The following is a 27,788-nucleotide window of genomic DNA, read 5'->3' as shown; positions in this document are numbered from 1 at the left end:
GTATATGTATGATGTGACTATTAAGTTGTCTTTCAAATATATCAAACACTTCTACAACTAAATCGAACTTGAATCGAACTCCTCTGCAGATTCTTTCCGAGCATCAAGAGCATCACGGAGCTGTCGCAGAGCTCGAACATGAGATTCATGCAGTTCCGGGCGCACGACAAATACGCGCTGCACCTGAGCAAAATGGAGAAGGTCGGTAGAGAGGTGGCCCAGAGCTGCGTTCGCTGCAGTTGTCATTGGTTAATTTGTCGCTCACTTAATTGCAGCGCGAGAAGGAGCGCGGTTCACACATCTCGTACATGTTTCGTCTCCCCTTCGCCGCCGGTGCGGTCTTCAGTGCCTCGATGCTGGACACGCTGCTCTATCAGGCGTTTGTCAAGGATTATGTGATTACCTTTGTGCGCCTGCTGCTGGGCATTGATCAGGCTCCAGGCAGCGGATTTCTCACCTCGGTAAGCTGAGGAGTCTGAGTTTGCCTAATTTGTCTAATGGATGACTTAATCGTCGCTCTCTCTCTTTCTGTAGATGCGCATCACTAAAGACGATATGTGGATACGCACCTATGGGCGATTGTATCAGAAACTCTGTTCGACCACCTGCGAAATACCCATTGGCATTTATCGCACACAGGACACATCGAATGCGGACACATCACATGTGAGTAACTCGCCGGTCGAAAGATGGGGACCCTTCTCCGCCTTCAGCAGGCATTGTGTGCGCTTGCGTCCATCGGTGAGTCCAAAACAAATGCAATAACAACAACAACTACAACAACAACAGCAGCAGCAATAACTGCTAAATAAAGAGATTATCAAATCAGTTTAAACTAACAACAAATTTTCAACTTTTGGGCCCTCAAAACAAAAAAACAAAGAAAGAAAGTAGAACAGAAAAAGAATTTTCCATTTAGCCAAATGTCTTTGGCAGCACAAACTAAACTAAACAAATCCAATCACAGACACACACACACAATCTACTACTCTTACTCACTCCCACTCTCTATCTCTCTCTCACACACACACAGCCTGTCTCTTTCTCTCTCTCTAACTCTCTATCTCTGTCTCTACCTCTCTTGCTCACATAATTTCGATTGATTTCTAATCGAAACTTGTTTGATTCGCCTTAACAAATTAGGTACACAAATCTTAATTAATTTGTGTTAGCCTTTCATTTTGAAATATTTTGTTATCATTTCCAATTCAACAGGCATAATAATTATATTTTTAGTTAATTTCACTTTAGTTTTTTCCACTTATTTTTAAATCACACGCTTACGCTTCGATACTAACTGCATTTGAGACGAGTCTGCGCCTTAACAATCCTTAACTTAACTTAACTTAACTTCATTTGCATAATTATACAATATATATATAAATATAAATATATACTTCTATTATAAGTACTCTTATACTATACTACTACTCAGCTAATATATATATATATACAAACTCTTTTTCAAACTAATACTCAAAACGTACTCGTAAAAGATAAAAAAAAAACAAATACAAACTAATTTTCGATTAACGTAAAGTTTAAAATTGCTTTTGAAAGATTTCTAGAATTTTTATTCCAAGTACCTAGACGAAAGATCCCCACACCCAAGTACTTCCCAAATACTCTATATACATATTATATGAATCAATCATTAATCCAAAGCATAGCGTGCTGATTTAGTATCAATTTTTGTACATATATCTATCAATCAACCAACCCAAAACAAAAAAATATTGTCGAAATAGTTGTTTTTCTTTTACATGAACATACTCTCAGAACTTGGCGTTACCTTTCTCCACCCCTCCCCCCTGCCACCACCCCTTCTCCCATCAATGCATTAGCTAATGATATGATTATCGAAGTGGCCCACAAATTAACACTGAACCTACCCCTAAAAATTCACTGAACCCCCCCAAAAACAATTGATTTTGTGTGAGCAAAAAGAAAAAAAAAAAGAATCAAATTGACTGAGATAACAAATTACGCATACGCCCCGTTAACATTTTTTACAAATGTCTCAAGCGACTAAACTAAACTAATTGATTTGCGTTTGTATTGGACTTGACCAGCTATTAAAATCAAAAAGGAAAAACTGAAACTGAAAAAAAGAAAAACAATCTTGAAAATGAAAAACGCACACGCGCACGCAGTGAGTGATGAATAAACATGTATTTTTTATAGACTAGAAAAAACCAACAACTACAATAAACAAAACAAAACAAACAAATTAATATGGAAACTAAATATTTAAAAAAAAAAAACATATCATGCAATACTTCTTCTCACTTGCCTGCCTCATTAGTCATTAGTCCACAACTCTTAGTGCTACATTAGCTTAGCTTAGCTATCTATCTCTATGGCCAATATTTGTGTCTTGAATGCATTTTGCTTATCGTACGAGTGTTGAACGCTCGCATGTGTGCATGTGCATGTGTATGAGTGTTCTCTATAGTTCCTAGTTACAGTTTGTTAGGAGCGCTTGCATGACTTTCTCTCTTTCTCTCTCTCTCTACTTCTTGTTCCCCTATTAAAGCTTGCTGTTTGTTAAGTTCTTCTATTTTTTGTTGTTTCCGTTTGTTAAGTTTGGTTTTGCATGCACCCCTTAATTAGTTGATTGCATTTGCTTGTTGTGTCTCCTGCACCACAGGATAAAAGCTGGCCACGCTCACACACACATACTCTCGGACATATTCATTCACATACAACACACTATATAGAGAAAGCATTACCAATAGGTGCTTTTGATACCATCAAACACAACACTTCCCTCCTTCTCGCTGTTTCCCCAACTCAGACTCTATCTTTGACCGTTGCTCTCGTGTCCCATGCTGTTGTAATCTCGTGTCTGTGTTTAGTTTACGTGACCTGCCGCATGGCGAATTTCACATTCCACCGTCCAGGTCCGAATATAAAAATATTTTAAGTTCTCTTTTTTCGCTTTTCTGTTGTAAATTTTCCCAGTTTTAAACAAACAAGTTGTTAATCGATACTTCCCATGTTGGTCTACATTTTAAAGTCGGTGTAATGTAAAACCTGTTGCATTCATATAAACCTCATCAGCTTTTGCAGACTAGACAGCGAAAGTGCCAAATATAATTCGCAATAATGCCAAATATAATTCGATATAATAGCCACAGATTCTTCAACCATAACAATTGGCTCTATTCTATATTTAGTTTATGGCCAACAAAATCAAATTTGTAAATTAAAGAAAGAAATTTGCAAATACAATTTCAAATATGCAAATTGAACACTTGGGTAGGTTTAACTAGCAAATACTCAACCCAGAGCAGCCAAGTTCCATAAGGTTGGTGTAACTGCTAAAGAAAAAGTACTGCAAATATTCGAGGGCATGTGGCACCGCTCATATTTTCGAACGAAATCAATTTTGCTAGCCAGTTTCTCCTCAAACCCCTGCCTTTTTGTCTTAATTTGAATAATTATGTTCTCTGATTAAAATAACCTCGAAATATAATTTATAGCAAGAAATTTGATGATCGATTCGCCAACATTGTTGCTCAGTTTGTATCACAACACAAATTTCCCATTTTCATTGCAATTTGCACCAAACTTTTTCGCCTTTAATCACTTTGCGTGCAATTTGTTCCACAAACTTTGCAAATTGTGCAGTTGAAAATGCTGAACACAAAAAAAAAATCAATAGTAATTAGCAAAGTTTAGCAAAAGCTTAGAGAACTGTTTCATTAAGTGCTAATTGGTAGTATATTCGAATTAGTTGAATCTATCTATAGATTAATTTAGTGTAGAGTTTAGTGATAGTAGCAAAAAAAAAAAACAAAACAAAAAACAAAATAAATTTAATATGCGCTTTTGCAGGCACCTTTAATTCAATATGAATTTAATTTCAATTACATTATTCATTTTTATTGTGCATTGCTTTTTATACAGAAAGTGAAAATGCTTTTGGGATTAATTTGTATTTTAATTGGATTTTATTTGAGAAGTGAGCTAAATACAAAACTTTGTTTGACATGTTTATGGCTTTTAGTTGTAATTGTTTAAACTTGACTCGCAACTGGCATGTTTGCAGTTTCACACACATTAAATGTTACATTGTTTGGCCGCACACGAAACAATGCAAAAAAAATATGTATTACTATTAATGAAAACATCGTTTACATTAAATGAACATAAAAGCAGCGCCCGAATTATACTTTAACAAAAAAAAAAAAATGAAGAAAAAAACCAACACACATACACACGAAAAATCCATCATGCATAAATGAAGTTTTAACAATCTGCCATTTCAATTAAAAATCAATTAAATATGTAAATCATTTTGTGTTTAACCGAAATTTCATCAAATTTGCATACCACAACAAACAACAACAATCTCGATTATATATGGTGTTGGGGTGTTGTGCACAGTATGATGAGGAGACTGGCACCCCAGATTCGACAAAGGACAGCACGGAAATGCTCCGAGGTGTTACGTATCGACCGCCGTCGTCAGGTGGCGCCACAGGCACAGGCAGTTACCGTCCCCGTCAGAAGTCGGTCAACTGTCTCGGTGGCTGCTCGGAGCGGAAGGGATCATCCGTAAGTATCACTCATGCCCCATCTCCTCATCCCATCCCATAGCTGAAATGCTCTCTCTGTGTCTGTCTGCCACATCCGTGAGGTAGGTTCGTTTTGGTTACGATTATGGTTTTGGATTTTGGTTTTGGGTTCTTGAACGCTTCTTTCAGCATGCTCTTGGATATGGATGCCTGACTCTACCCCCAATAACAATAACAACGAGTTCGTCTCATTAGTTGCACAAACATATATTATCCTCTACACACACACACACTCAATCGCACACTCACACACACAGTCGAACACATACATAGAGACACATCGACAAGTGTGAATAGCAATTATTTGAATTCGAATTTTATATTGTTTTGTGACTGCTTTGCATTGAAATCATCATCAACATCTCTTGCAGTACTCGATCAATTTGGCCGACGAGGCACGCGATAATCATGCCCAACAGATCGAGCGAGCGGAAATCGCGAATCTAGTGCGTAGTCGCATGGAGTCATTGAATCTGCCCACCATCGATTACGACGATGTCAGCGAGAAGCGCAATCATCTGTCCTATGTGATAATCAATCCGAGCTGTGATCTGAAGCTGGAGGAGGGCGATCTCATGTGAGTTACAGAGGCAATAAAATCGCTAATGATAATACTTCATTTTTCATAATCAATCATCTTAGTTTATTTTGATTATTTTATTTATTTTTTATTTTATAAATTGTATTTATTTAGTTTATTTTATTTGAATTATTTATTTTATTTAGGTAATATTTACTTATATATTTTTTGTTTGTCATATATTAGTTTTTTATACCCGCTACCCATAGGGTAGAAGGGTATCATAACTTTGTGCCGGCAGGAAATGTATGTAACAGGTAGAAGGAAGCATCCCCAACCCCATAAATTATATATATTCTTGATCAGCATCAACAGCCGAGACTATCTAGCCATGTCCGTCTGTCCGTCTGTGTGTCTGTCCGTCTGTCCGTCTGTCCGTATGAACACCTAGATCTCAGAGACTATAAGAGATAGAGCTATAATTTTTTTTCGACAGCATTTGTTATGTTTGCACGCAGATCAAGTTTATTTCAAAATTTTGCCACGCCCACTTCCGTCCCCGCAAATCAAAAAATCGAATATAAAGCGTAATTGTAAAGCTAGAATTGCGAATTTTGGTATATACAATAATAACTATAGTATTTATGGTTGCGATCAGATAAAAATTGTCGAAGTTATTAAAGAAATACTTTTGTATGGGCAAAAACGCCTACTTATTACTAGGGGTCTAATTTGCTTTGGCCGACAATCTGGTATATTGTGCCGTCTATGGTATATTTTTAATGCGGTACTATATCGATATACCAAATATACCATTTGGTATATTTTTGGTATTTTGGTAAATTTGGTATATTTTAATAATAATACCCCAAAAATATATTTTTAGTATTTTTGTAGTATAATTGGTATGTTTTGAGAATTATACCACAAAATATATTGCTTTTACTCAAAATGGGTAGCGGGTATCTCACAGTCGAGCACACTCGACTGTAGCTTTCTAACTCGTTTTAATTATGTATTTTAGTAATATTCCATCTCTACAAGTATAAATACATTTTAATTTAATTTGAAATATAACTTAAATTTCATTTAACTCGATATTAATCGTTGCTTAAATTCACTTCACAGCTATTTGGTGCGACCTTCACCGTTTTCGGCCCAAAAGACATTCGAACGCCACAATTCGAGGCGCAAGTCGAACATCTCGTTCTGTTCGAACATCAACTTGGGAGCCACATGCGGTCCACAAATGCCAAATATGCCCAACACCGCCGTCGGAGCTGGTTCGCGTCGCGGCTCCGGCATCGCCGGTTTGAACCCAATGCAAATGCAGAGCGTTCAGACATTGGCCGGGTATGGATCATCGCAGCGCTGTACGCCCCCGATGCAGCAAATTAAATCGAATTCTCTTTCTCTACCCGACAGTCCGACGGTGGTTGGCTCACAGCGCGGCAGGAGTAACTCATTGCGGGTTGGCTATTATTCTCTATCTCCCTCTCTCTCTCTCTCTCTATCTATCTCTATCTCTGTCACTATCGATCTCTATACCTTTCCCCACAATTTATGACACGTTCGGTTCGCCTTTAACCTCTTTCCGGTTTCTGTTCACGTTTGATTGACACTTTTAACGTTCACTTTGTGTTCACATCGAGCCGATAACTGTGAATGTATTTAGCATTCGCCAGAGTTGCCAACGTTCTTAATGTTCAAGCATGCTCACTCTCTAGCAACTCTGGCGCCCAATAGATGCACAGCTATCAGCAGCAATAACAAAAACTCCTTACATACTGTTATCATTTTTTTAGAGCCTTTGCAGTAAATTAAAAGAACGAATTAAAGTGATTTATTATGAATATTTTCCGAGAATATAAAGAATACAAATTAATGCGATTTTTCTACATACAAAATCATGTTGAATTCATCTTAAAAAAAAAAATCAGATCAAATGACACAAGTTTCTAGAAAAAATTGAGCTTAAAATTTGTGTAATTAAAATATAAGTTATGTGGAAATTTATAGTTTTTCAAGTCTTAAGGACTTATAAATTAAATTATTAATAGGATGGGTCAGCAAACATGCTAATAACAATCAATTTTAAATCGTCTATAATAGAATGAGAAAATATAAAAGTTTATATACAAATTTGAGTTGAAAAATTGAGTAATTCATGTTTAAGTTATGTGGAAATTTCTAGTTTTTTCAAATCTGAATGACTTATAAATTAAATTATTAATGGGAAATGGGTCAGTGAAAAGGAAAAAAGAAAATAATAAATTTTAAATTATCTAGAATAAGATCACAAAATATGAAAGTTGCAAAATTAAGTAAGGGGTAATTTTTAGTTATTTCAAATTATAAGAACTTATAAATCAAATTATTAATTGGAAAATGGTAAGAACCAATGATCAAAAATAATCAATTTTAAAACCAGATTGAGAACTTAAAAGTGTAATTCAGAACCTACAGCAACTTAACTATAATCGCTCTCTTATGCCTGCAAAGGTTACCTACCTTCGGCATGTCGAAGCGAACTTATTGTTTGACTCTTTTCGAAAAACCAATTGGCTAACACGGACACTTAGACAGAATTGTTGTATGTCGCAGCACATTATAAATGGCAACAATCGCTCTCAATCACTCAAATCACACACACACATATGCAAAAACACCAACCAAAGCAATACACACACAGAGCATCAAAATTTGGTTGCATTCTGTTTTTTTGTAAAAGTCTCGCAAATCCATTTCACAATCGAATATCGAAAACGAAAAGTCGCGTTCGAAAGCCGCAGCACTCGACAGCCGCAAGAGCAACTCTACAACAACAACAACCAGTACAACAACAACAGCCATATGATGAACTACAACAACAACCAGAACAACAACTCAGCAACAAGTTCAGCAAGCATTCATAACCATAAAGCACGCACGCAACGGATAAATCCACATCACGTTTCCGTTTCCGTTAATCGTGTTGGTTGCACCCCACAAAAAAAAATGAAAGAAAATAAATATTACCGCAAGAAGAAGCGTGCAACACGCACTTGAGTTCGAATATGTGTCTTGCCACATTGTTTGCAAAAATATTAAGTCAACAAAAAAAAGAAAGAAACAAATGTTATTGTAGCCAATTTGCTAAATTTGTATGTGTAATTTTTTTGTGTGTGTCTTGAGTTTTGGGCCATTTGTTAAGCTGCCACAAAACGTTGGCTAATATCCGCCATTTCTGGTCGGAATCCCTTCTCCATTCTTGTCTCTTGCAGATCGACAACGACATTCTGTTGCGTCGCTCCTCCTCGCTGCGTCAGGGATTGCCCAGCGTTGGGGTTAGTCATGGCAGACGCAAGTCATCGCTGGAGGAGATCGGCATCAGTCACTTCACAACGCTCATGCAGGCAACGAATCACAGTAATCCCATCAAGATTTCCCTCAACGGCAGCATCGGCATGGAGGTAAACTAAATCCCATTATATTCATTCTTGCATCATCTCTTCAACTAATTCCCCCGTTTAGAATCAAATTTCATTGCAGGTCACGCCGCCAGAGGAGCCCACGCCCATGTTGGGTGTCCCCTGTGTCCTGGGAGGCGGCGGTGTCGGTGGCATCAATCCCTCAGCGCTGGGCGGCAGCTCAAGTGGTGGCATGCTGGGTGCCAGCTCATCGCTCGCCATCAACACCGCAGATCTGGGACCGGGACCGAGCACGTCGTCGGGTGCCACGCTGCAGGCGCAGGATTCGCTGCCGCAGTCGTCGCAGGTGTCGTCGCCGCAGCATCTGCAGGGCACGATTGTATGATACAACCTTATGTGGGGTCGCCGACTCCGCTCATCGATGTCGAAGAACAAGTGGATATAGAATACGGCCAGCACACACAGACGTAGAGATAAGTTCTAGGTGGCAACTTGTGTAATGTTAGGGCTAACTGCTGTACAACCCCAGTCCAATGCTAATTAGATTCTAAACATTATCTAAGCGAGCTAGCGATGGTTGCGTGACACGAGCTAGGAATTGATACAAACACGAAACGAAAGGAAAATCAAATTGAATTTTAATTCAAATCATTCAGTTAGCTTTTTGTTCATTTATCCACTAAATACCCTTTTATCGTGTCACGCTTCCATCTCTAAGCTAATGAGCTAATATATGTATTTATCTATCCAACCCACCCGATAGCAGTCAGTGTAGCCTGTCAGTGTCTGTGGTGTGTGTCTCAGCTAATGTGTTAATTCTAGTATCTACGCCTGTAGAGGCGTGTCCCCGCACCCCCGCTCCACCAATTTCCCATTTATTTATTTTGCGTAAATAGCCAAGTGAAGCGTAGCCTTTATAATACAATATCCATAGGGTGTGGTCTCGAGACGATAATAATAATGATGATGATGAAGATGATGATGATTATCGTTTTGCTTATTACAAAACTATGTCTAATAAGTATATGAGTAGCAATAAATTGTATTCGAAATTCGTTCGGTATGCTTTATATTCAAATGAGGCAATTGTGTTTTTGGGAACAACAAAGTAGTTAAACTATTGGCATATGAATGAGGTATTAACCAATTAGCTAGCTGTACATATGCACATACATCACCCATGTATGTATGTGTATTTAGTTGATAATGCATTCAAAATAGTTTTTAATCAAAAGTCGATTCATTTCTAGCATATCTCTAATGACAATTAGCTGCCCCCTGAACAAAATAGGCTCAACATTAAATAAAAGGGCATTAAATAAATTTCAAAAAAAAAGAAAAGCTTTTTAGCTAAAAAAAAGAAGATTATATTATACTATGTATATAACTTAGTTATAGGCAGATTATTATATTGATCCATTTGTTATTGACTTTATTTAAGATTATTATGCAATATTTATAAAATACAATTCTCACAGCAACTTCCTTAGGTTTCATATGTTGCACAGTTATCACTTTGATATTTTCCCTTTATTACTTTTAAGAAAGGTGCTATCAATGTTTTCGTACCACACATCACCGAAATTCTGTTTTTTTTTTGAAATATAATATGTATAACTTGAAAATGTGTCGAGAAAAACGGTTTTCAGAACGGCTTTGGTATACTCTAATGCTTTACGAAACAACAACAAAGTATAAAAAAAAACAAATTTAAAAAATTATAAAATCGAAAAGAAAACAAAAACTATACTATGTAGTTGCTGTATATAGTAGAGATATGTTTAAGATCGAAGCATTTCAAGGAACTGCTGCAAAACAAACTATTAGAACTTAAACTATAAAAAATGCGCAAAACAAACGAAACTAGTTCTATAAATTATGAATACAAATTAAATATGTACGAGTATTTAGTAGATAAGCACTTAGTTCGGTTGAGGGCCGTGCTCAAAGCCTAAGCCTAATAGCTATACGAAAAAAACTGTACCAAGATCCCAATGAGCTATACACAGAAGAAGATGAAGAAGAACCCAGCACCTCCCCAAATAACTGTATATATAGTAACGATGTATACTTTTATGTATAACTCACACCCAACTAATTGTATTGTATTTGTAATTGTAGTAAGAAGTATTAAAGGAGGCACCTAACTAAGCTGAACCCAGACACGTCCCAATAATACAAGGAAATTTATTAATTAGCCTATACAAAGTACCTACCCACACTCACACTCACACACATACACACTAAAACACACACTCGATTATAATATGTAGAGCACAGACAGTTTTATAAGTGAATTTTACTCGATCATATTTCGAAGAAAAGAATATTAATTATACTAAATATGATCATGATATGCATTCCAGTGTCTCAAGAACCTACAGAAAAGTGTGCATGCAGCGACATGCACGCCTAGATAAGCCTAAGCTTAGCACACCTAAAAGAAAAGAAAAACAAACATATATAGTATCTATATTGTATAACACTAAGTAATGTACTTAGCAGCCACTACAACTTAGCAATTAGTCAATGTCTCAATGTACAAAACTCAGCTAAGGGCGACGCCCTCAATTGCATATGAAGCAAGAGAAAGAAAGAACCACAAATAACAATTAACAAAAGCAAACAATTAATAATAAAACAAAAACAACAAATGTACTTATTTAATAATGTATAATTGCTATAGAGAGCATATTATGGTTAGATTATATATACATATATATAAAACTTGCTGTAATATTTAACTCTGATCTTTAAGGCAGACAACATGAAACTTACAATAAATTCAAAATATAGTTGATGAAAACTGAAAAAAAGTATTGTTTTTATTGTTTAGGGAACTGGAATGAGAAATGCAAAAATAGTAAAATGAAAATAAATTGGTTTGAGCCTTTGATAATACACCACTATTAATAAATATTGTCTGACAGCAATGCGTATTTATTGCCTTTCAAAATTTAACGTCTAAATGCGAATTGAAGAGCACACAACAACGCAGTTGCGGCTGATTTTGTTCGCCTGGTTGTTTCACTACAAAATCAATGAAATAAATGCCAGTTGTCGCGCGGCATCAAAATAGGTCAATGACATACATTGGTCGAAATGAGGGTTTGAAAATTGCTAAGAGATTTGGTAGAACTTGTCTCCGCTAAGGGTGGGTGAACTTGCTGTCACGTTTGTTCGCCTGATATTTCATTGGGGAAAATCAATGAAATGTCAGTGGCCTCTGCAGCATTCGACTGGTATTTCCCAGCTACTGGCTGCATTGAAAATAGGTCGAAATGGTGATTCGCACGCGCAAGTATTGGTCGAAACGAAAAGTGAAATTGATTAAAGTGTGAAGTTGCTGTCGACTTTTGCTGCTCGCCTAGTATTTCATCAGACAAAATCAATGAAATTTCCATTGCGCAGCCATGCAAAAAACCATTATTATACCATTAAAAAGAACTCAATAAATTTAGTTTAATGTATAGAGATTTATTAAGTTGAGTAGATTTACAAAAAATGGCACAGACATTAGTATATATTTAATATTTGGTTTCCTTTTGGTTTTTGGTTTGCTGTTGTTCTTAGTTATCTCTCTGTTATGCGTATACAAAAATATTCGTTTCATTTCATTTTATGGTTTTCTTTTTTTGTTGTGATTTAATTAGTTTAGGTGTTGTTTCATTTGCGTTGTGTTGCAAATGGATAAGGCGAAGAGACCGAACATCCAGTCGAAGCGCTGGTGCACTTGCAACTCTTGCCGGATGGCGACTTCCTGTTCACCAAACACAGACGGGCATCGGTGCAGCCGCCGTTGTTAATCTGACAGAGACTCTGGTACTGAGGACAGTTCTGGACCACGGCAGTCATGCCGTACATCTTGTGGCTACCAAACGAGGCCGTTTGAATGGGCTTCTGACGCACTCCCGCACCGTCCACGCTCTCCAGTTTCTTGCTGTGAAAGTAAAAAGCACAAAGTTAAGCATATATCGAAGGGAAGTATTCAAAAGTGAAGCCTACGTTGTCCAGTCCGTCCAATAGAATTGCTCGTGTGTAAAGGTCAGACCGAAGGGATAGCTCAGATTTTGGGCAATGGTGCGAATCTGACGATTGGCCGCATTGATGCATTCCACCTTCTTGGTGCCAGCATCCGCAAAGCACAGCTCACCGCTGTGGTCGAGCACCACCAGAGAATTGGGCAGCGTCACGGCATCGGAGCCCAGCAACAGTTCACGGCCAGTGCCATCCAGGTCGGAGAACTCAATCTTGGGATTAGAGCGATCCCAATCCGACCAGAAGAGTTTTCTGCAAGCCAAGAAAATACGTTAAATAAATATTATACTTTTTAAGGAAGTTAAATTAAAAAAAAGTGAGAAGACTGAACTGTTTAATTAAAGTAATAAATAGGAAGTTCTAAAATGCATAAATTTAATTGAAATTTTATATTCGTAAAGAACAATAAAACTAATTGTAAATGTCTATTAGTATAGTAGAGTTGAGGAAATCATTCAATACTAATATAAATACTACTCATACAATATTAAAATATTCTACTCACTCTCTGTAGGGATCGATGGCAATGCCACGTGGATTCACCAGCTGCTTGTTGACGATGACAGCACGCAGTGTTGCATTATCCAGACTGGCCACCTCAATGGTATCCTTCACCGAATCCGTCCAGTAAAGACGACGAGAGATCACATCAATAGCAATGCCCTCAGGCGATTCAATATCTATGAAAAGGAAACTATGAATAACTCAACTCGATTATAAACATTTGCTTGACTTACCTGTGGTGATGAAAGGACGCTCATCACTGCCATCGTATTTGGCACTCAGAATCTTTTTAGCTGAAATGTCGCCCCAGTAGACGCGTCCCTCAACACAATCCTTGTCCAGACCAATGGCCATCGAGGCCACCCTAATGGGATGCGCATCACGGCCATTGAGAGGCACACGCACAATGACAACGCCCTGACTGACGAGAAGGAAGTCCGACTCGTGTTGCTGACGCTCAAAGCACACGGAGCCATTGCCATAGAAACCTACAAGAAAACAGTTGGAGAATAATATAATTTCTTGAGTACATGAAAAATATGAATCGAAATAAATTTAAAGACAAATAAAATTAAAAGCAAAGCAGTGAGGTATCATTTTGACAATATACCAAAAAAATATAACGCAAAATTACTATAAAATTCCAAAGGATATATTTGGTATATTTATATAGGACTACTTTTAAAATATACCATAGGCTTAAGATACTTTCTTCTGCCTGTTAGATACATTTTCTGCAGGCACAAAGTTATCCTCCTACCCTTTGGGTAGCAGTATAAAACTAAAAATGATTGCTATTTAGATATTTATTTGAATGACATAAGCTCATAATATAAACCAAGATTTATACTGGCCTTACACAAAAAGTGCTTGCTCAACGACTCATGAGATGCAAGGACAAATGGCGTCTAAAAATAGTTCACCCGCATATAGCCTTACCTATTTGTGATGTACATACATACATATGTTATGTATAAATTATAGTACTCTTAATGTATTGTAAATCTAGTCCTGATCTCCCACTATAGTTTGTTATAATAGTCAATGTATGAAATTGTTAATATACATACATACATATATGGTAATGAGCTGCCACACCGGTAGCAGTAATTACTAGCTAATTTAAGCCATCTGAATAAACTGAGTAAAAGATGCACCTACTTATTGTTCATATATGTTAAAGAGAAATTGTTTCTCCTTCATCAAACATCAATTATCAAAACAAAGGTGTAAGGTTTTTAATTTTTTCTTACAATTCTTCACTTAAATGTAGAAGAATGCCTAGGAATTATTTTGATCGCGTTAAGAAAAAGTAATCATTAAAATAATTTATAATAATACGTGTACAATATCATACAATAGAATTATAATAATGTTGTAAGATATATCATTCTCTTCCCTTTTTATTACCAATTTAATCTGTAAGAAAATTATTTTATATTCTTAATACTTAAAGAATAGATTTTCATCCTCCTATCACAATGTTCATTTACATTTATTTTGCTCTCTTTTCAACTAAAGTAGGCATTGATTTAGACCTTCATCGAATTCTTTTCTGAACAACTCTGCATTTTCAACAACAAAATTCTAGTAAATATTTCGACCAAAACAAAACTGTACAAATTAATAAAAGTAAGTCAGAAGATGATGCGATCCGTGAACAATCTCTTGCTGGCCACATCCCGAAGGAGCGTGATGCGGGAGATGAGTGTGCAGAGCCATCGAGCAAGCAAGAGATTGACAGCAGCCGGATTGGGAAAGCAACAATATCGCTTCATGCAGGATGCGAATCAAATGAGGAAAACATCGACTCTGCAGTCGATGAAAGAGTTCTTTATGCATCCGCTGACCTGGGATCGCAATAATGGCTTTTTAAACGTGGTTCTGGCCTTGGCCATTTTCAGCTTCTGCTTCATTAACTCGTGTTCTAAATGTCCCGAGGAAGGAGCACAGATGACCTCAAAGACAGCAGCGGACAAGGATTAGAAACTTACCTTGATTGCAGACACAGACGAGTCCCGAGTTGGTGGACATGCACTTGGCATTCATATCACACAGCGTGGGATTGTTGAGGCAGTTCTGCTCCTCGATGCAGACATAACCATCGCCACGGTAACCCGCATTGCACTGGCAGGTGTAGTTAGCAGGATCCCTGAAGAAAAAAGAGAAAAGAGTGATATCTTTAAGAGGACTACTCGAGAGATGAAAGTGCTTCCTTCACTCACTCAGTTGGCTCGCAGGTGGCATGAATGCCGCAGTTGTTGCGCACGTTGCAAGGCGTGGGAGTGCTGGTGCAGCCAGCCAAAGCATCGCCCTGATATCCCTCGATGCAGTCACAGTATTGCACATCCTGCTGATGATCCCATTTGCAAATGGCATTTGAGCCACAGAACACAGAGCCACAGCGACCAGCTGGAACACAACGATCACTGGGATCGCGTTCATAACCGTCATGGCACTGACAAACTCCGCCATCGCAGTACGCATTATCGCCACAATGTTCGGCTGCCTGGCACTCGGGTTCCAGCTGACAACGATAGCCATCGCCAGTGTAACCACGCTGGCAGACGCATTCCGATTTGCCCAGTTGCTCATTGAAGTTGCACACAGCATGGGAATCACAGATATCAGGTCGCTGTCAAAGGGATTGCGAATTAAATGAATATGCCACAAGTATATAAATTATTAAGTATAGGAGGACCACTCACAATGGCGCAGGAATCCTCGATCGGTTCGCAGTTGTAGCCATCACCGCTGAAGCCTTCGTTGCAGGTGCAAATGTGTCGCATCTCGTGTTCGTACCACGAGCACTTGGCATTTTCATTGCAACTGGAATCCACATCGCAGGGCACCAACTCCTCGTTCTTGTCCACATCGTAGACACCGCCGTAGCGACAACTCTTGTTGTCCTCGCTCAGCTCGTAGCCCTCGGGACATGAGCATGTGCCCAAGAAGTCGCAATGCGATTCAATCTCGTGATCATCCAGCAGAATGGGCACACAACGTTCGTGCTCCCAGACTTCGTCGTGGCCGCAGATGTGCTGACAGCTGTATCCATCACCGGAGAAACCTTCGCGGCAGCGACAACGTCCCAAATAGCAATCCGCATCCGGCGAGCAGCGCTGCAAATTCAGATTTTTATCATTATTGTAAGGCAAATCAACAGAAGTAAATAAATTATTATTCTTTTTAATTTCTACCGATTTACTTATTTATCTATTCTTTATAAATTAAGGCAAAATTAAAATGTACCAAAAAGCACATTCTTCTACTATAATTCATTGAATTTAAATAATTAATAGTTTACAAATTTGAATATTGTAGAACTAGAACAGATTTAAGTCTTCAGTAGCTCTATCTGCATTTTGTATGCTAGCTTTTGAATTTAAATAATTAATAGCTTACAAATTTTATGATTGCAAAAGTATTTTTAAGTGATTTTTATAAACAGAAGAATTATTTATTTGATAAAGAAGGAAAAATAATTTTGAAAATTTTGTGATGTGGAAAAGAAAATCAATAATATTTAAGTCTTCATAGGACTATAACCGATTGAAATCTTTAGTAGCTCTGTATGCTAAAATTTGAATTTAAATTTAATTCAAATGAAAATATAAAAACTTGATAATTACAGAACAGATAACTTCACCTTTCACTAAAATCTTTTAATAATAATCTTTAGAATAAATCTTCAAAATAGTTATATTGAATATCCTAATGTTAGACTTGGTCACTTTTTAGCAAACATTATTCTGTCTTGCTTAATAATAGAGCACTATGCTTATTGATACCCGCTACCCTGAGGATAGAAGGGTATTATAAATTTGTATAGGGTCTTAGTTACTTTAGTTGTCCATTGTATATTTTGAATGTAGGCCTGTGGCGATATACCAAATATATACATCGGTATACATTTTTTCATTTTGCGGTATATTAATTGGGTATATTTTAAAATTATGATCGTATTGTTTTTCTATTGTTCATATGACAAGATCTTTTGTATAAACTCTTACCATTATAAGAACATTTATAATACAATTTTGTAAATTAAGTCTCACTTACCTGGCATTCATCGAGATGCTGGTTGTTGCCCTCATTGGGTGGATAGTCGACATGTTCTCCAGGCAGTGGGTAACCCTGTTGCGAGTAGTCCGGTTGCTGAGGCTCATAAGGTTGTTGTGGCTGTTGTGGTTCATAAGGTTGTTGTGGTTGCTGTGGCTCATAAGTCTGCTGAGGTTGCTGTGGCTCTTGGGTGCCATAGCCCTGAGAATCAGTTGGAGGTGTGGAGTACTCGTAGTTGTCGACAGAGTTGTTGCGCAGACAGCCATAGCCATTGCCCTCGTAACCCTCGAGGCAGACACATGAAAATCCTCCCTCATTGTTGGAGCAGAAAGCATGCTCATCGCACACGTGTGTGCCCAGAGCACACTCATCAATATCCACGCAGATCTCGCCAACACGTTCATCCAGCTGAGCGGCAAAGCCATGCTGGCAATCACAGCGATAAGTGTCCTCATATGGGACACACACCGCATTCTCGGCACACTGAGCGGAGCCATCATTACAAGCATTCGACTCGGCGTCGACGCCAATCTTGCTGAGAGCGCTGGTACGCAGCGCCTGATCGCGATCCGAGTAGTCGAGCGTCACCTTGGAGACCTTCTGCAGCACAGTGCTGTCAGTGGGATCGGAGTCGTCGTCGCGCAAACAACTCTTGTAGATAATGCGCTGATGAACCTGGAAGCCCAGCACACGCTGCTCCTCAACCAGTTCTAGTTTATGCGATTGCACCGAGTAAAGTTCCCCGGGATGAAGGAAGTGATACTCATCCGTGTAGTCGGGCAGATGGAGCTTAGTTAGCGAAGAGATACGTGGCACAGTGCCGTTGAGAAGTATGCTGACATCCAACTGATCCCAGTAGTTCAGACCCTCAAAGCGTTGAATCACCTGCAGCAATTCACCCGAATCGAACTGCAAAGTGGAGCTGTGCTCGTACTGACCTCCAGTCAACTGATAACCATTCGCCGCCCCATTGATGGACTTGGCAAACAACCAAGACACTGTGGTCAGCAGAGGCAAAGCCAAACGCAGCTGCGAAGCCAGCTCATCGGTCAACGGGTTGATGGTGGTGTAAGTCCGAGCATCCGAAGTGACCACATACGACTGCAGCTTGGCCTCTTCGTCCACCTTCTGGCCATTGATCTGGCCGGACAGCGAGCCAGCCACACGCATGGGCTGATCATTGGCCAGACAAGTGTGTCCATTGCCATAGTAACCAGCTGAACAGACACAACAATAACCCTCGGACTTGTCGAAGCACTGCGCATTGCTGTGACACTGATGTCCGCTGGCTCCGCAGCTCTGGGCGAGCGCAGGCGATTCGGTGCGTGTCTCGGGATTGTTGGGTTCCTGCACATTCTCGCTGGGATTGAGCGGCGCCACACGATACAGCCAGACACCGGGCACACCCAGATTGGTGCTCTCACTGAGGTAGCGAGCCTAAGTAAAGGAAGCAAATTGAAGCACAAGAATTGAAAATATATATGAAATTTATATTACATTCTCTGATCCTGAACCGTTCAGATTGAAATAGCGTCCGTCTTCAGATATGAAACCCGCCTGGGCGCGAATATCGGGCAATCCCAGCTCACCGGCCTCGCCTTGCAACCAATTGAGTCCGCCCTCGGGATAGATGAACTGCACAAAGGTGCGCTGCTCGCTGGCAATCAATGCCACCTGGAACGTGTTTAGTCTGTCCGTCTTCGAGTTGAAGTAGCCCACATTGCGCCATGTGGCCACAATCAGTTGTTCGGCCGCAAAATCGAGCTCCTCGCTGTATGCGTATTGCACCAGGCGCTCGGCACGTTGCAGCGTCGCTGAATCTCTGGTGTGGAAGAGGGAGATGCTGCTATCATCGCCGCTGTTCGTGGTGTCCACGTTGGAGTAGAAGGCCGCTATCGAGGGATACTCGAGGGGGAAGGGCTGATTCAAGTACTCGGTGAACTCGACGTTGAATGTCAAAATGCCATTCGTGTTGATCTGCAAAGGAGAATAGGAGAAGAGCAGAGAGTGAGAATGAGAGGAGGAAGCGAAGTGCATATGGCGATCAATTAGGCCGCTGAAGTGAAGTGCCAACAGGCCACTTAACAAATTCTCCTGGCGGAAACTAAACAACAACAAACCATTAACAATGCCCTCAATGATCATTAGGCTCTCTAATGACTTTGCCTAATTGAGTTCCGTGTCGGGAACATCCGCAATGCGCGCCTCTAAAATTAGTTTCCAACAACTGACGCCGACACTCTCCAGCTGCGCAACTCCTCAACTTCAAATATCTACAACTCCTGTTTCGTTTTCTTTCAAATCTCCCATTTTTCCCTTGCACAACTTTGCAGCGTTGCATAAATTTCCCAATTGCTGCATTTCTTCTCGGTTTTTCGTTTTCGTTTTTTTATTTTGCGCCTGAATAAACAAAAGAACATTTTTGAAAAATTCCCATTTCGGTTTTTGAACATTTTTGTTCAAAATTTGTTATATTTGAAACTGGAGCACAGGTGTTTGAAATGCGAGTTTTTTGTGTGGTTTTTGTGGCACAACATTAATCAATTTTACACCCAGGGGGAGCCGCCACTTTATCTTCAGACTCTGCGGGTCAAAATGTGTGGAAATATTTGCTAAATGAGTGCAAAGACCACAGGAATGTGGAATGTGAAAAGACAGCTGGACAGCGTGTTTAATTTGTTTAAGTTTTCATCGCAAACTGCGAAGCAAAATATTTGGCAACAACTGAATCTAAATGGAAACAAATATTAGAAGATCTTAAGACTTTTCAGACTTGAGAATTGAAATTGTTTTTCTTATAAAATATGGAAAAATAAACTTTTTAAAGAAAGCAATTTGTTTATTCTATTTTATGCTGACTTCGTAAACGTTTGGCAAGTTTAACAAAAAAAAGGTCAAAAGTGGATGAAATCGCACTTATTATAGATTTTTTCAGATTTACTATACTTGATTAAAAATTAATAGATTGATAAGTAATTAAAGTTTTGCGATACTCAATTAAACATTAATAGATTGTTAAGTTCTTAAAGCTGAAATTGAAGAACATCAACCTTTTAATGCCTATAATTTAAAACAAATAAAATACAAAATATACAATAATCTCGCTTACAAATTATACAAAACTTAATTTGTTCGTAAACGCTTTGTAATTCAATCAGACAGATTAGCTTTCCATTTTTTCTGATTCATAATCACATCAAATAAAGATTATATTCTGAAACAAATAAATTCTTAAACGTTTCTTCTAACATTTTGTATATGGTGCTTCCCCTGAATCTTTACCTGCCTACAATCTAAGTCTAAGCTAACCCCATAACCCCAAATTCTCATTTTTCAAATTGATTTTTTTATATGCTATGCACATATTTCCACAGATTTGACACATCTATTTATACACATTATTTTGTCGCATAAACAATGATGAGTTCAACAATAATTAAACTGAATAATGGCGTTTTAGCTGGAACAAAAATGAGGCTTTGCTCATTTCACTTTTCAGAAATATTTTTGTGGAAATTTATGCATTTGTATGGCCATAATACGCGGTAATGCCACACATTTTGTGCCGCGTGCTATTTTTCGACGTCAGACACATAAATTTAGTTAATTAACTAACAAAAATAGGCGACACTTTCGCCTCGTACCGTGTGCTAAGCAACATCATAATTTCTGAACATGAAAACTTGAAGACAAATCGGAAAAGATCGACAAGAAGATACGCTATAGGTCAAGTGTTTAGAACTATTGAGGATGAATAATTTCAAACAAACAAATCAAAAAATAAATAATATATGAATTATAAGAACAAATTTTAGGAAAAATTAGAATTAGGACATTGCACTATTTAACATACTCTGTAGGTAAAGTGTTTAGAAATGCTGTGAACACAATTCTTTTCTTAAAAAAATTAATTTATAGTGGCCAAACAAATCAAAAAAATAATTTATTTAGTATATATTACAAAAACAAGTGTTGCTACCCGTTAGAAACAATTTATATAGTAGCCATATTTATAATAAGATATTGACTATTTTGATTTTGATTTATACTAAAACTGTGTAATTATTTGAGTATATTATTATGTCATATTATTTTATAATGTAGTTGATATTTGATATATTTTTCTTAGAGTCTTTTAATCATAGTTTGCATGAAGAAAGCCAAAAACAAATTAATATAAAAATAATTTTATTTATATTTAAATATGATGATAATAAAAAAAGTTGCTTTGCAGTAGAGGCTAAAAATAAAATTGAAAATATTTGAATTCATACACAACATTCTTAAATTAGTTCATGTTTTATATTGAATGGATTTATGCGAAAACGAACTTTATCAGCAATCGTAGAGCTAATAAAGTCTAAATGTCAAAAAAAAAAAATCGCAAATGTTTCAAATTTTTTCGCGTTAAATGTCTTGTTAAAATTTTGGAAATTACCCATTTGTAGATCAAATGTCATAATATGGGATTTTTTAATAATATAATGAAATCATATTTATTATGAGATTGATGAGAATAGGAATTTAAACCGTCTTCGATTCAAAGAGGATGTTTTTTTAATTTTGGTTGTAAGAAGCTGGTTGTAAGAAGCTGACTGACTACTCTGATGTATCTTCTATACAATATTTACAGGGTATGCAGTAAAAAGGCGGCTAACACTTTGGGAATGTGCCAAGGCGGCATAGCGACCGAACACGAAAAGAAACATGAAGAACACGAAGAGCAGATCACATCAATGGGTTGACTGCTTTCTTTGCTATTTATTTGTAGCGTGTGCTTCTTCTGCCTCTCGCTTTTTAGGACCACCCCCAAGTGGACCTGCCTGATGATGATGGTATTCGGGTTGAGTGCGTGCGAATTGGTTTTGCGGTGTCGTCGTAAAATGTATCTCAAAGATACATTTTGTCGATTTTCGTTTCATGTTTTCGGTTTTCAGTTCTCAATGTTTTGTGCCCAGCAACATTTGATAATTACACAGTTCTCGTGTCGAAATCGTTCTTTTCTTGTCCGCCTGTCATCTTTTGCCGAATATTAATGTCGTCTTCTGTTTGTCTCTCTGGCTATTAATAAAGCGCACACAAGCACCCACACACACACACATACACATATTCTCATACGCTTAGATTAAGATGCCTCACAATGCAATTTGATTGAACTAAATCAACTATTAGCATAGACTCTTCTTATTGATAGCTCTTATCAGCAGTGTGCGACGCTTATCAGCCTGCAGTAAAATGCAAATTTTCATTCAGCGCAAAATTTGCTATAGCATATACATATACATAGCTCGACTTTGTTGTCGAATCTATCATATAGTGCCCGCCATATACATATGTATACTCACATAGATCTGTTCGTATTTCTCGCCATAGAAATTGATGGGTTGATCCAATTGGAGCAGCAGTTGCTCGCTGTTGCCCTTGGGCAGATACTGAATGCTGCCATCGGTGCCATCGGCGAACTCGTAGAGCTGATTGGACTGCAGAGAGTCCAGGTAGTGCTCATACTGACCATTGGCCAGTTGGGGGCCAATGGAGCAGAGCAGCAGCAGCGACGCCAGAAGCGTGCATAATTTTTGTTTCATTGTTTGCATTGCAAAGTCTAAAATTTATATTTGTATTTGTTTTCTATTTCGTTGAAATAAATGTGATTTGTGTCCTGTGTGAAAGTGTGTTTCACAATTTTGCCAAAGACATTTTCAGACACAAACGCACACGCACTTGGCCAACACACTTCTAATTTTTTGTTTTGTGGATCCAAAAATATCGGATTTATAAATAAAACACTCTAGTGAAATATGTATAGTTTCTTATAGTTTTGTTTTTTTGGAACACTGTCTTGGAAGCGGCGACGACACTGCGATCAACGATCGCTGGGCCGATTCAAACGATCTTCACACGAGCAAACGAGCCGATAAACGAACCGCACGCGCTGACAGTAAAAACTTGACTGAATCACAGCTCTGCTCAATTGGATGCTCTTTGCTTCGGTCTGCCATCTGTGTGACAGTCTATATCGATGTGTGTGTGTGTGCGTGTGTGTGGGCGCACGAGACTGTGCTGCATTTGCTGGAGTCTGCAAACACATACACACACTCGCATATGTATGCATATTGCAGGCCAGTCAACATAGCATCCACAAAGTGCATTCTGTTAACAGTTGTGTGGATGCTATGCAGTTGCTTTCCAGAGCGTGTGAGAGAGAGAGAGAGAGCGACATACCAGACAGAAAGATTTGCTTATTTATTTATGACATTTCGCTGTCGCTGTTGACATTTATGATCCACACGCATTAAGAACGAGAAAGCATTCTGCGAATAACTCGATCACTTCGGTTATGAGCACAAATAACAATAACAACACCAACAACAACACCAACAAAATAAAGAAAATTCAAGAAACTAAAATAGAAGTTGCGAAAATGTTTATCGCAAGTTTATTGGGCGACAGCAGAACAAAAGAAATTCACTGTGCCACAGCATTATAATGATCTTTATTGAAGTCGTTTGTTTGTTTGTTTTGTTTTGATTGAACAGTCAAAGCTGCTCAAAGAAATTTTTAGTTTTATGGATCAGAACTGCAATCAAGAATTTTCACACTTTTCATTATAAGTCCTTGTACCAAAGTTGAGAGAAATTAAATAATTATCATTTACCTAACCATTTTTAAAGATGAGTATTTCTAAATAAATGTAAATTGTTTTATTTATTTAAAATGGTTAAATATAATTTTGGATATATTAGATATAGTTTTTTGAAAGTTCGTTCTTATAAACATGATCTGTTCATTTGTTATTTGACTTTTTAGACTATAATTTATAAGAAAACAATTTCAAAATTTATATTTTATTTCCTTAAAGATTTGTCTGTTGATTATAAAAATTCAAATTCAACTGAAATCATCAAAACAAAAAATATTAGCATTAGTACATTAAAATTTTGTATTTTATTTTTGATAAATAATCAATTTAAAATGGGGTAAGAAAATTTTAGAAATATTTGTTTTATTTATTTTCATTGTTCTCAAAATATATGTACATGATTTTAGCTTACCTCTAGATTTCAAAGAAATTATGCTAAATCACACTCAATTCCTCGAAATATTTTTTATTAAAACTTGCGCTATATTTTTTTTTAAGATCTAAAAATAGAAGTAGAAAATTCCAATGTATTTATTTTGTACTATCCAACTAAAAATAGATCAAAAGAAAGAACTGCTTATGTCATAATAATATTTCAAAATTGTAATGAGCTTGTTACAACTCCAACTATGGACATCGATGGGGCAAGATTCCGCTGCAATTCTCTAGCTAAAGAATGAGGCGCGTTTGCCTCAAAAGAATTGTAGGTGTGGCAGCCACAAGAAAGGTGAATGAGGTAGGTAGGGGGAAGGGGCGACCCAAGATTGCAGTAGGGCGACCCCAAAAAAAACGAAATCAAAACAAGCCACACGGATGCGCCCGGTTGCCTGGGCGCGTTCCAATTCCATCGAAATGAACTTCAGGCGCGGACAAGGCACGTGCCGCATGATTGCGCCTGCTGTTGCTGTTGCATGCCACCATGAAGCGCCGCGGACGTAGCTGAAAGGGAGGGGAAAAGAGGAGAAGCCAGCACACCCATTCGAAAATAAACAAATGGTAGAAGAGAACTTCTGAGGCAGCGACGCAACGTCTGCGCCTTTGACTGATGATAATTGTGCCAGGGGATTCGTCGAGTGCATTCCCGTAATGCTATTTATGATGTATTTCTCGGTTAATTAGTTGCAGCTGGAACGGCCAAGGGATTGCCTTGGCTTCCGCATCTTCAACATTCCCACCAACTCTGACTCCCATCTTCCCATCTTCATTTCCATCTGCGACTGCTGCGCTCTTTTTGGGCTGTCACATCTATTCGTGCTGCTTGATCGCTGATGGATGGCTGCCTTTTCATCATTTATCTTCCAGGGAGTTGCACGTGGAACTGCAACGACTTCCCGGAATTGGAGCAGAACCTCAGTGCCACACAGTGGCAGCTGCAACGCCCTGAACTTCCCTCACTCCACGACTTGGCTCCCAAAAAATATTACGATCCACAAATTCAGCCGAATAATTATAAACTTAAATTAAGCTCGCAATTAAGTCGTTAAATGTTGTTACGCAAAATTAACTCGTCTCTCGATCATAGTGGGAATTGGCATTATAAAAGTCGGATCAGCATTGCGAAGAGTTAAATCCATTGAGTATGTTTTCCATTTACTTTCATTTTATTCTCTTTGGCATCTGTTGCCTGCTGCTTCATGTGCTGGCCAAGCCGCAGCTGAACGAGGATTGCGAGCTCAATGCAGCAGACACTATGGTGACAAATATGAGGCAACAGCCAGCAGCTTCAAGTAACCAACTTCATCTCTTTGCAGCACGATTTTTGCTGTGAACTGCACGAGGAATCATCAGAGTTCACCGAGTGCCAAATGGATTGGTTCTCGAAGCTAGAGCCCAACAACGAACAACTGGAGCAGGCCTACATGTTTGTGAGTGCTCCTCAAATCCTCTCCAGTGTCTCTCTCTCTCTAGTTTCTCCATTGCAGTGCACAGCTGAATGCGCCTTCAACGCAACTGAGTATTTAGCTGGTAATCGTCAATCGTTGAATCTGCGCAGGATTAAAGAGCATCTGGAAGATGAGCTAGACAGCAAGGCGGAGCAGAAGCAGCTCTACGAGACTTATGTGAAATGCGATAAGCATGGTGAGCAGGCAGTGAAATCTCTCACTCCAACCTGTTATTTAAATCGATTGTTCCTTCCCTTGCAGCTCTTTCGCTGCTGCGCCACAAAGGCGTTCTGGCAATTGCCAAACATTTGACTACACATGGGTGTCATGTGTATCCTGGCCTGGTGCTGGAATGCGTGGCTAACGAGATGATTCTCCACTGTCCAGCTGAACGGTTTAGCAAGGCGGCACAATGTCGCGCCACACGCGACTATTTGCGTCAATGCTTCGCCTATCTAAAGTACAAAACTTAAGAGCTAATTGAAGCGTAAATGTAATAAAGCAGTTTACATCATGTCTACAATTACATTTCAGATCTTTCTCTTTGACTTAATCCTAAGCATATCTTTCTTCCTTCCAAGGATTTTTATCTCCGATGGGATTCTAAGAGCAGCATCTTAATTTTTATCTAAAGCTGTTGACGTCTAAAAAGATTATGTGTACAGCACCTATGAATTCGGAATGAGCAACAACAGGCTGTTGTCAAGGAGCAGCTTCATCGTCAACAGTAAAATTCAGTTAACAGTTAACCCAAGATGTCACACCTTCCAGATGACAAATATACTATCTCTTAAGCAGATCACGTCTAAGGTAATTTTTACAACAGCACTCAGAAGCTGTGATTATCGTTCCATCATCTTGTTTTAGATCTCAGACAAGTGCTAATAATGTTGTTGACAACGTTTAGCTTCTTTAAAAACGAATTCAACATCCATTCATGTATAAAGCAGCTCCAGTTAAAGACGAACCTTGAAACAAGATTTAGGTGCTAGACTCTTCTTGCCAGCATCTTCACTAGAATCAACTACAATTCTATGACTTAAATTAACAACTAATCTTTCTCAATAATCAATCTAGTTAATTATTGCTGCTTATGTGTTTAATGCTTGTCTACAGTTAAGTATTAATTACGCTAGAGAGATTTAAATGTAGCTTTACAGATCAACATGCTATCACCAGATCCCCATCCAGCTTCACTTCATTGCATTTATTGAGCTGCTTGTTGAAACGCTTCTCAAATTTCTTTGCTTGTTTCTCGCTCAGTTCCGTCACAGCCAAATGCTTTACGTATTTCTTCTCCAGCTTCTTCCTGAGCTTCTCCACAAAGATGGCACCGGGTTGCTTGGCCAACACCTTCTTCAGCTGTGCCGCCCAATCGAATTCGCGGTTCTCTGCAGCAACAGCATCATCAGCAGCAACTTCTGCGGCAGCTTCACCATTCTCCACTTTGGACTTTTTCTTGGGCGGCTCCTCAACTGCAGCAGCTTCTTCTGCGGGCTTCTGTTTCGCTGCCTTGGCAGCTGCAAGTTCCGCCTGTTTGGCCTCCTTCATTTTGTTCAACTCCTTCTCGAGTATGTTCCACACTTCTGTAGCCTTGTGGCGTGGCATACGCATGCAGTTGCCCACAAAGTTCTCGAATTTCGCCTTCTTGCGCGGCACATTGTCAACGCTCTGCAGGCGCTGGAACTCATTGCGCAGCTGTGGCGTCAGTTGATACTCTTGGCTGTCGAGAATGGCGCGTATGATGTCCATCCAACTTTCTTGCTTCTGGGCATTCTTGTTCCTAGGCTCCTTGGGCACAAAGTTTTGATTGGAGTACTTCTGCGCTTCGGAAATGCATTTGGTGTGTGCCACATATTCCTCCTCGTAGAAGTCTTTCAGGCAGTCCATGCACGACACGTTCTTGACGTTGCCTCGGCATCTGGTCTGGTAGTGCTTCTCCACGGCCGGCTTCTTTACGGACTCACCGCAAATGTTGCAGGTAAAAAACACCATATTCAATAGATTATTTACTCGAAATCCTGGACGCTAAATGCAACACGTGCGCGGCTAAATTTTTTTTTATTTATGTGCCGCGTGCCATGTGTGACCGTAGTTGGGTTTATAAGATACGCAATTTGAGGCATAAAATATACCAACATATACCAC

The 27,788-nt window shown here is 38.6% G+C and overlaps 5 protein-coding genes across 23 annotated transcripts in view; 3 read left to right on the top strand and 2 right to left on the bottom strand.

The window, feature by feature from the left end:
* Positions 1-11,309, top strand: part of LOC132788814 (potassium channel subfamily T member 2) — a 145,605-nt gene extending 134,296 nt beyond the window's left edge. For 4 of the 18 annotated variants that reach the window (XM_060796419.1, XM_060796423.1, XM_060796417.1 and 1 more), the window contains 8 exons: positions 90-201; positions 276-461; positions 535-741; positions 4,393-4,563; positions 4,955-5,160; positions 6,232-6,574; positions 8,367-8,555; positions 8,617-11,309. In XM_060796419.1, coding sequence (XP_060652402.1) covers positions 90-201; positions 276-461; positions 535-741; positions 4,393-4,563; positions 4,955-5,160; positions 6,232-6,574; positions 8,367-8,555; positions 8,617-8,898 — 1,696 coding nt within the window. In that variant the 3' untranslated portion in view covers positions 8,899-11,309. Of the gene's footprint in view, positions 1-89; positions 202-275; positions 462-534; positions 742-4,392; positions 4,564-4,954; positions 5,161-6,231; positions 7,018-8,366; positions 8,556-8,616 lie in introns of those variants that run through there. The other 14 variants (XM_060796429.1, XM_060796422.1, XM_060796430.1 and 11 more) reach the window with 10 other exon arrangements.
* Positions 11,310-11,979: 670 nt separating this feature from the next.
* Positions 11,980-23,050, bottom strand: LOC132790094 (nidogen). Its single transcript, XM_060798527.1, has 10 exons — positions 22,463-23,050; positions 18,615-19,094; positions 17,118-18,554; positions 15,764-16,177; positions 15,281-15,690; positions 15,050-15,207; positions 13,289-13,543; positions 13,057-13,231; positions 12,519-12,803; positions 11,980-12,453 (listed from the first exon to the last, which is right to left on the bottom strand). Exons 1-10 carry the CDS (start codon positions 22,709-22,711, stop codon positions 12,180-12,182), a joined length of 4,137 nt encoding a protein of 1,378 aa, XP_060654510.1. The 5' UTR covers positions 22,712-23,050; the 3' UTR covers positions 11,980-12,179.
* LOC132790095 (uncharacterized) lies at positions 14,605-16,248 on the top strand. The gene has a single exon (XM_060798528.1). The coding sequence runs from the start codon at positions 14,700-14,702 to the stop codon at positions 15,039-15,041; it is 342 nt and encodes a 113-aa protein (XP_060654511.1). The 5' UTR covers positions 14,605-14,699; the 3' UTR covers positions 15,042-16,248.
* A 1,293-nt stretch (positions 23,051-24,343) lies between the features above and the next one.
* LOC132791543 (uncharacterized) lies at positions 24,344-26,155 on the top strand. 2 transcript variants are annotated; one of them, XM_060800506.1, is made up of 4 exons: positions 24,344-25,334; positions 25,509-25,622; positions 25,680-25,836; positions 25,902-26,155. In XM_060800506.1, the coding sequence occupies exons 2-4, from the start codon at positions 25,563-25,565 to the stop codon at positions 26,111-26,113; spliced, it is 429 nt and encodes a 142-aa protein (XP_060656489.1). In that variant the 5' UTR covers positions 24,344-25,334; positions 25,509-25,562; the 3' UTR covers positions 26,114-26,155. The 2 variants fall into 2 exon arrangements, with proteins under 2 accessions (XP_060656489.1, XP_060656488.1); XM_060800505.1 differs by having other exon boundaries at positions 25,285-25,450.
* A 569-nt stretch (positions 26,156-26,724) lies between these two features.
* Positions 26,725-27,717, bottom strand: LOC132791292 (uncharacterized protein C16C10.8). The gene has a single exon (XM_060800156.1). The coding sequence runs from the start codon at positions 27,633-27,635 to the stop codon at positions 26,802-26,804; it is 834 nt and encodes a 277-aa protein (XP_060656139.1). The 5' UTR covers positions 27,636-27,717; the 3' UTR covers positions 26,725-26,801.
* Between the last annotated feature and the right edge of the window lie 71 nt (positions 27,718-27,788).

This window comes from Drosophila nasuta, chromosome 3 (genome assembly GCF_023558535.2).
Source record: "Drosophila nasuta strain 15112-1781.00 chromosome 3, ASM2355853v1, whole genome shotgun sequence".
Classification (NCBI taxonomy): domain Eukaryota; kingdom Metazoa; phylum Arthropoda; class Insecta; order Diptera; family Drosophilidae; genus Drosophila; species Drosophila nasuta.
This window is presented reverse-complemented; position numbering and strand designations above follow the sequence as displayed.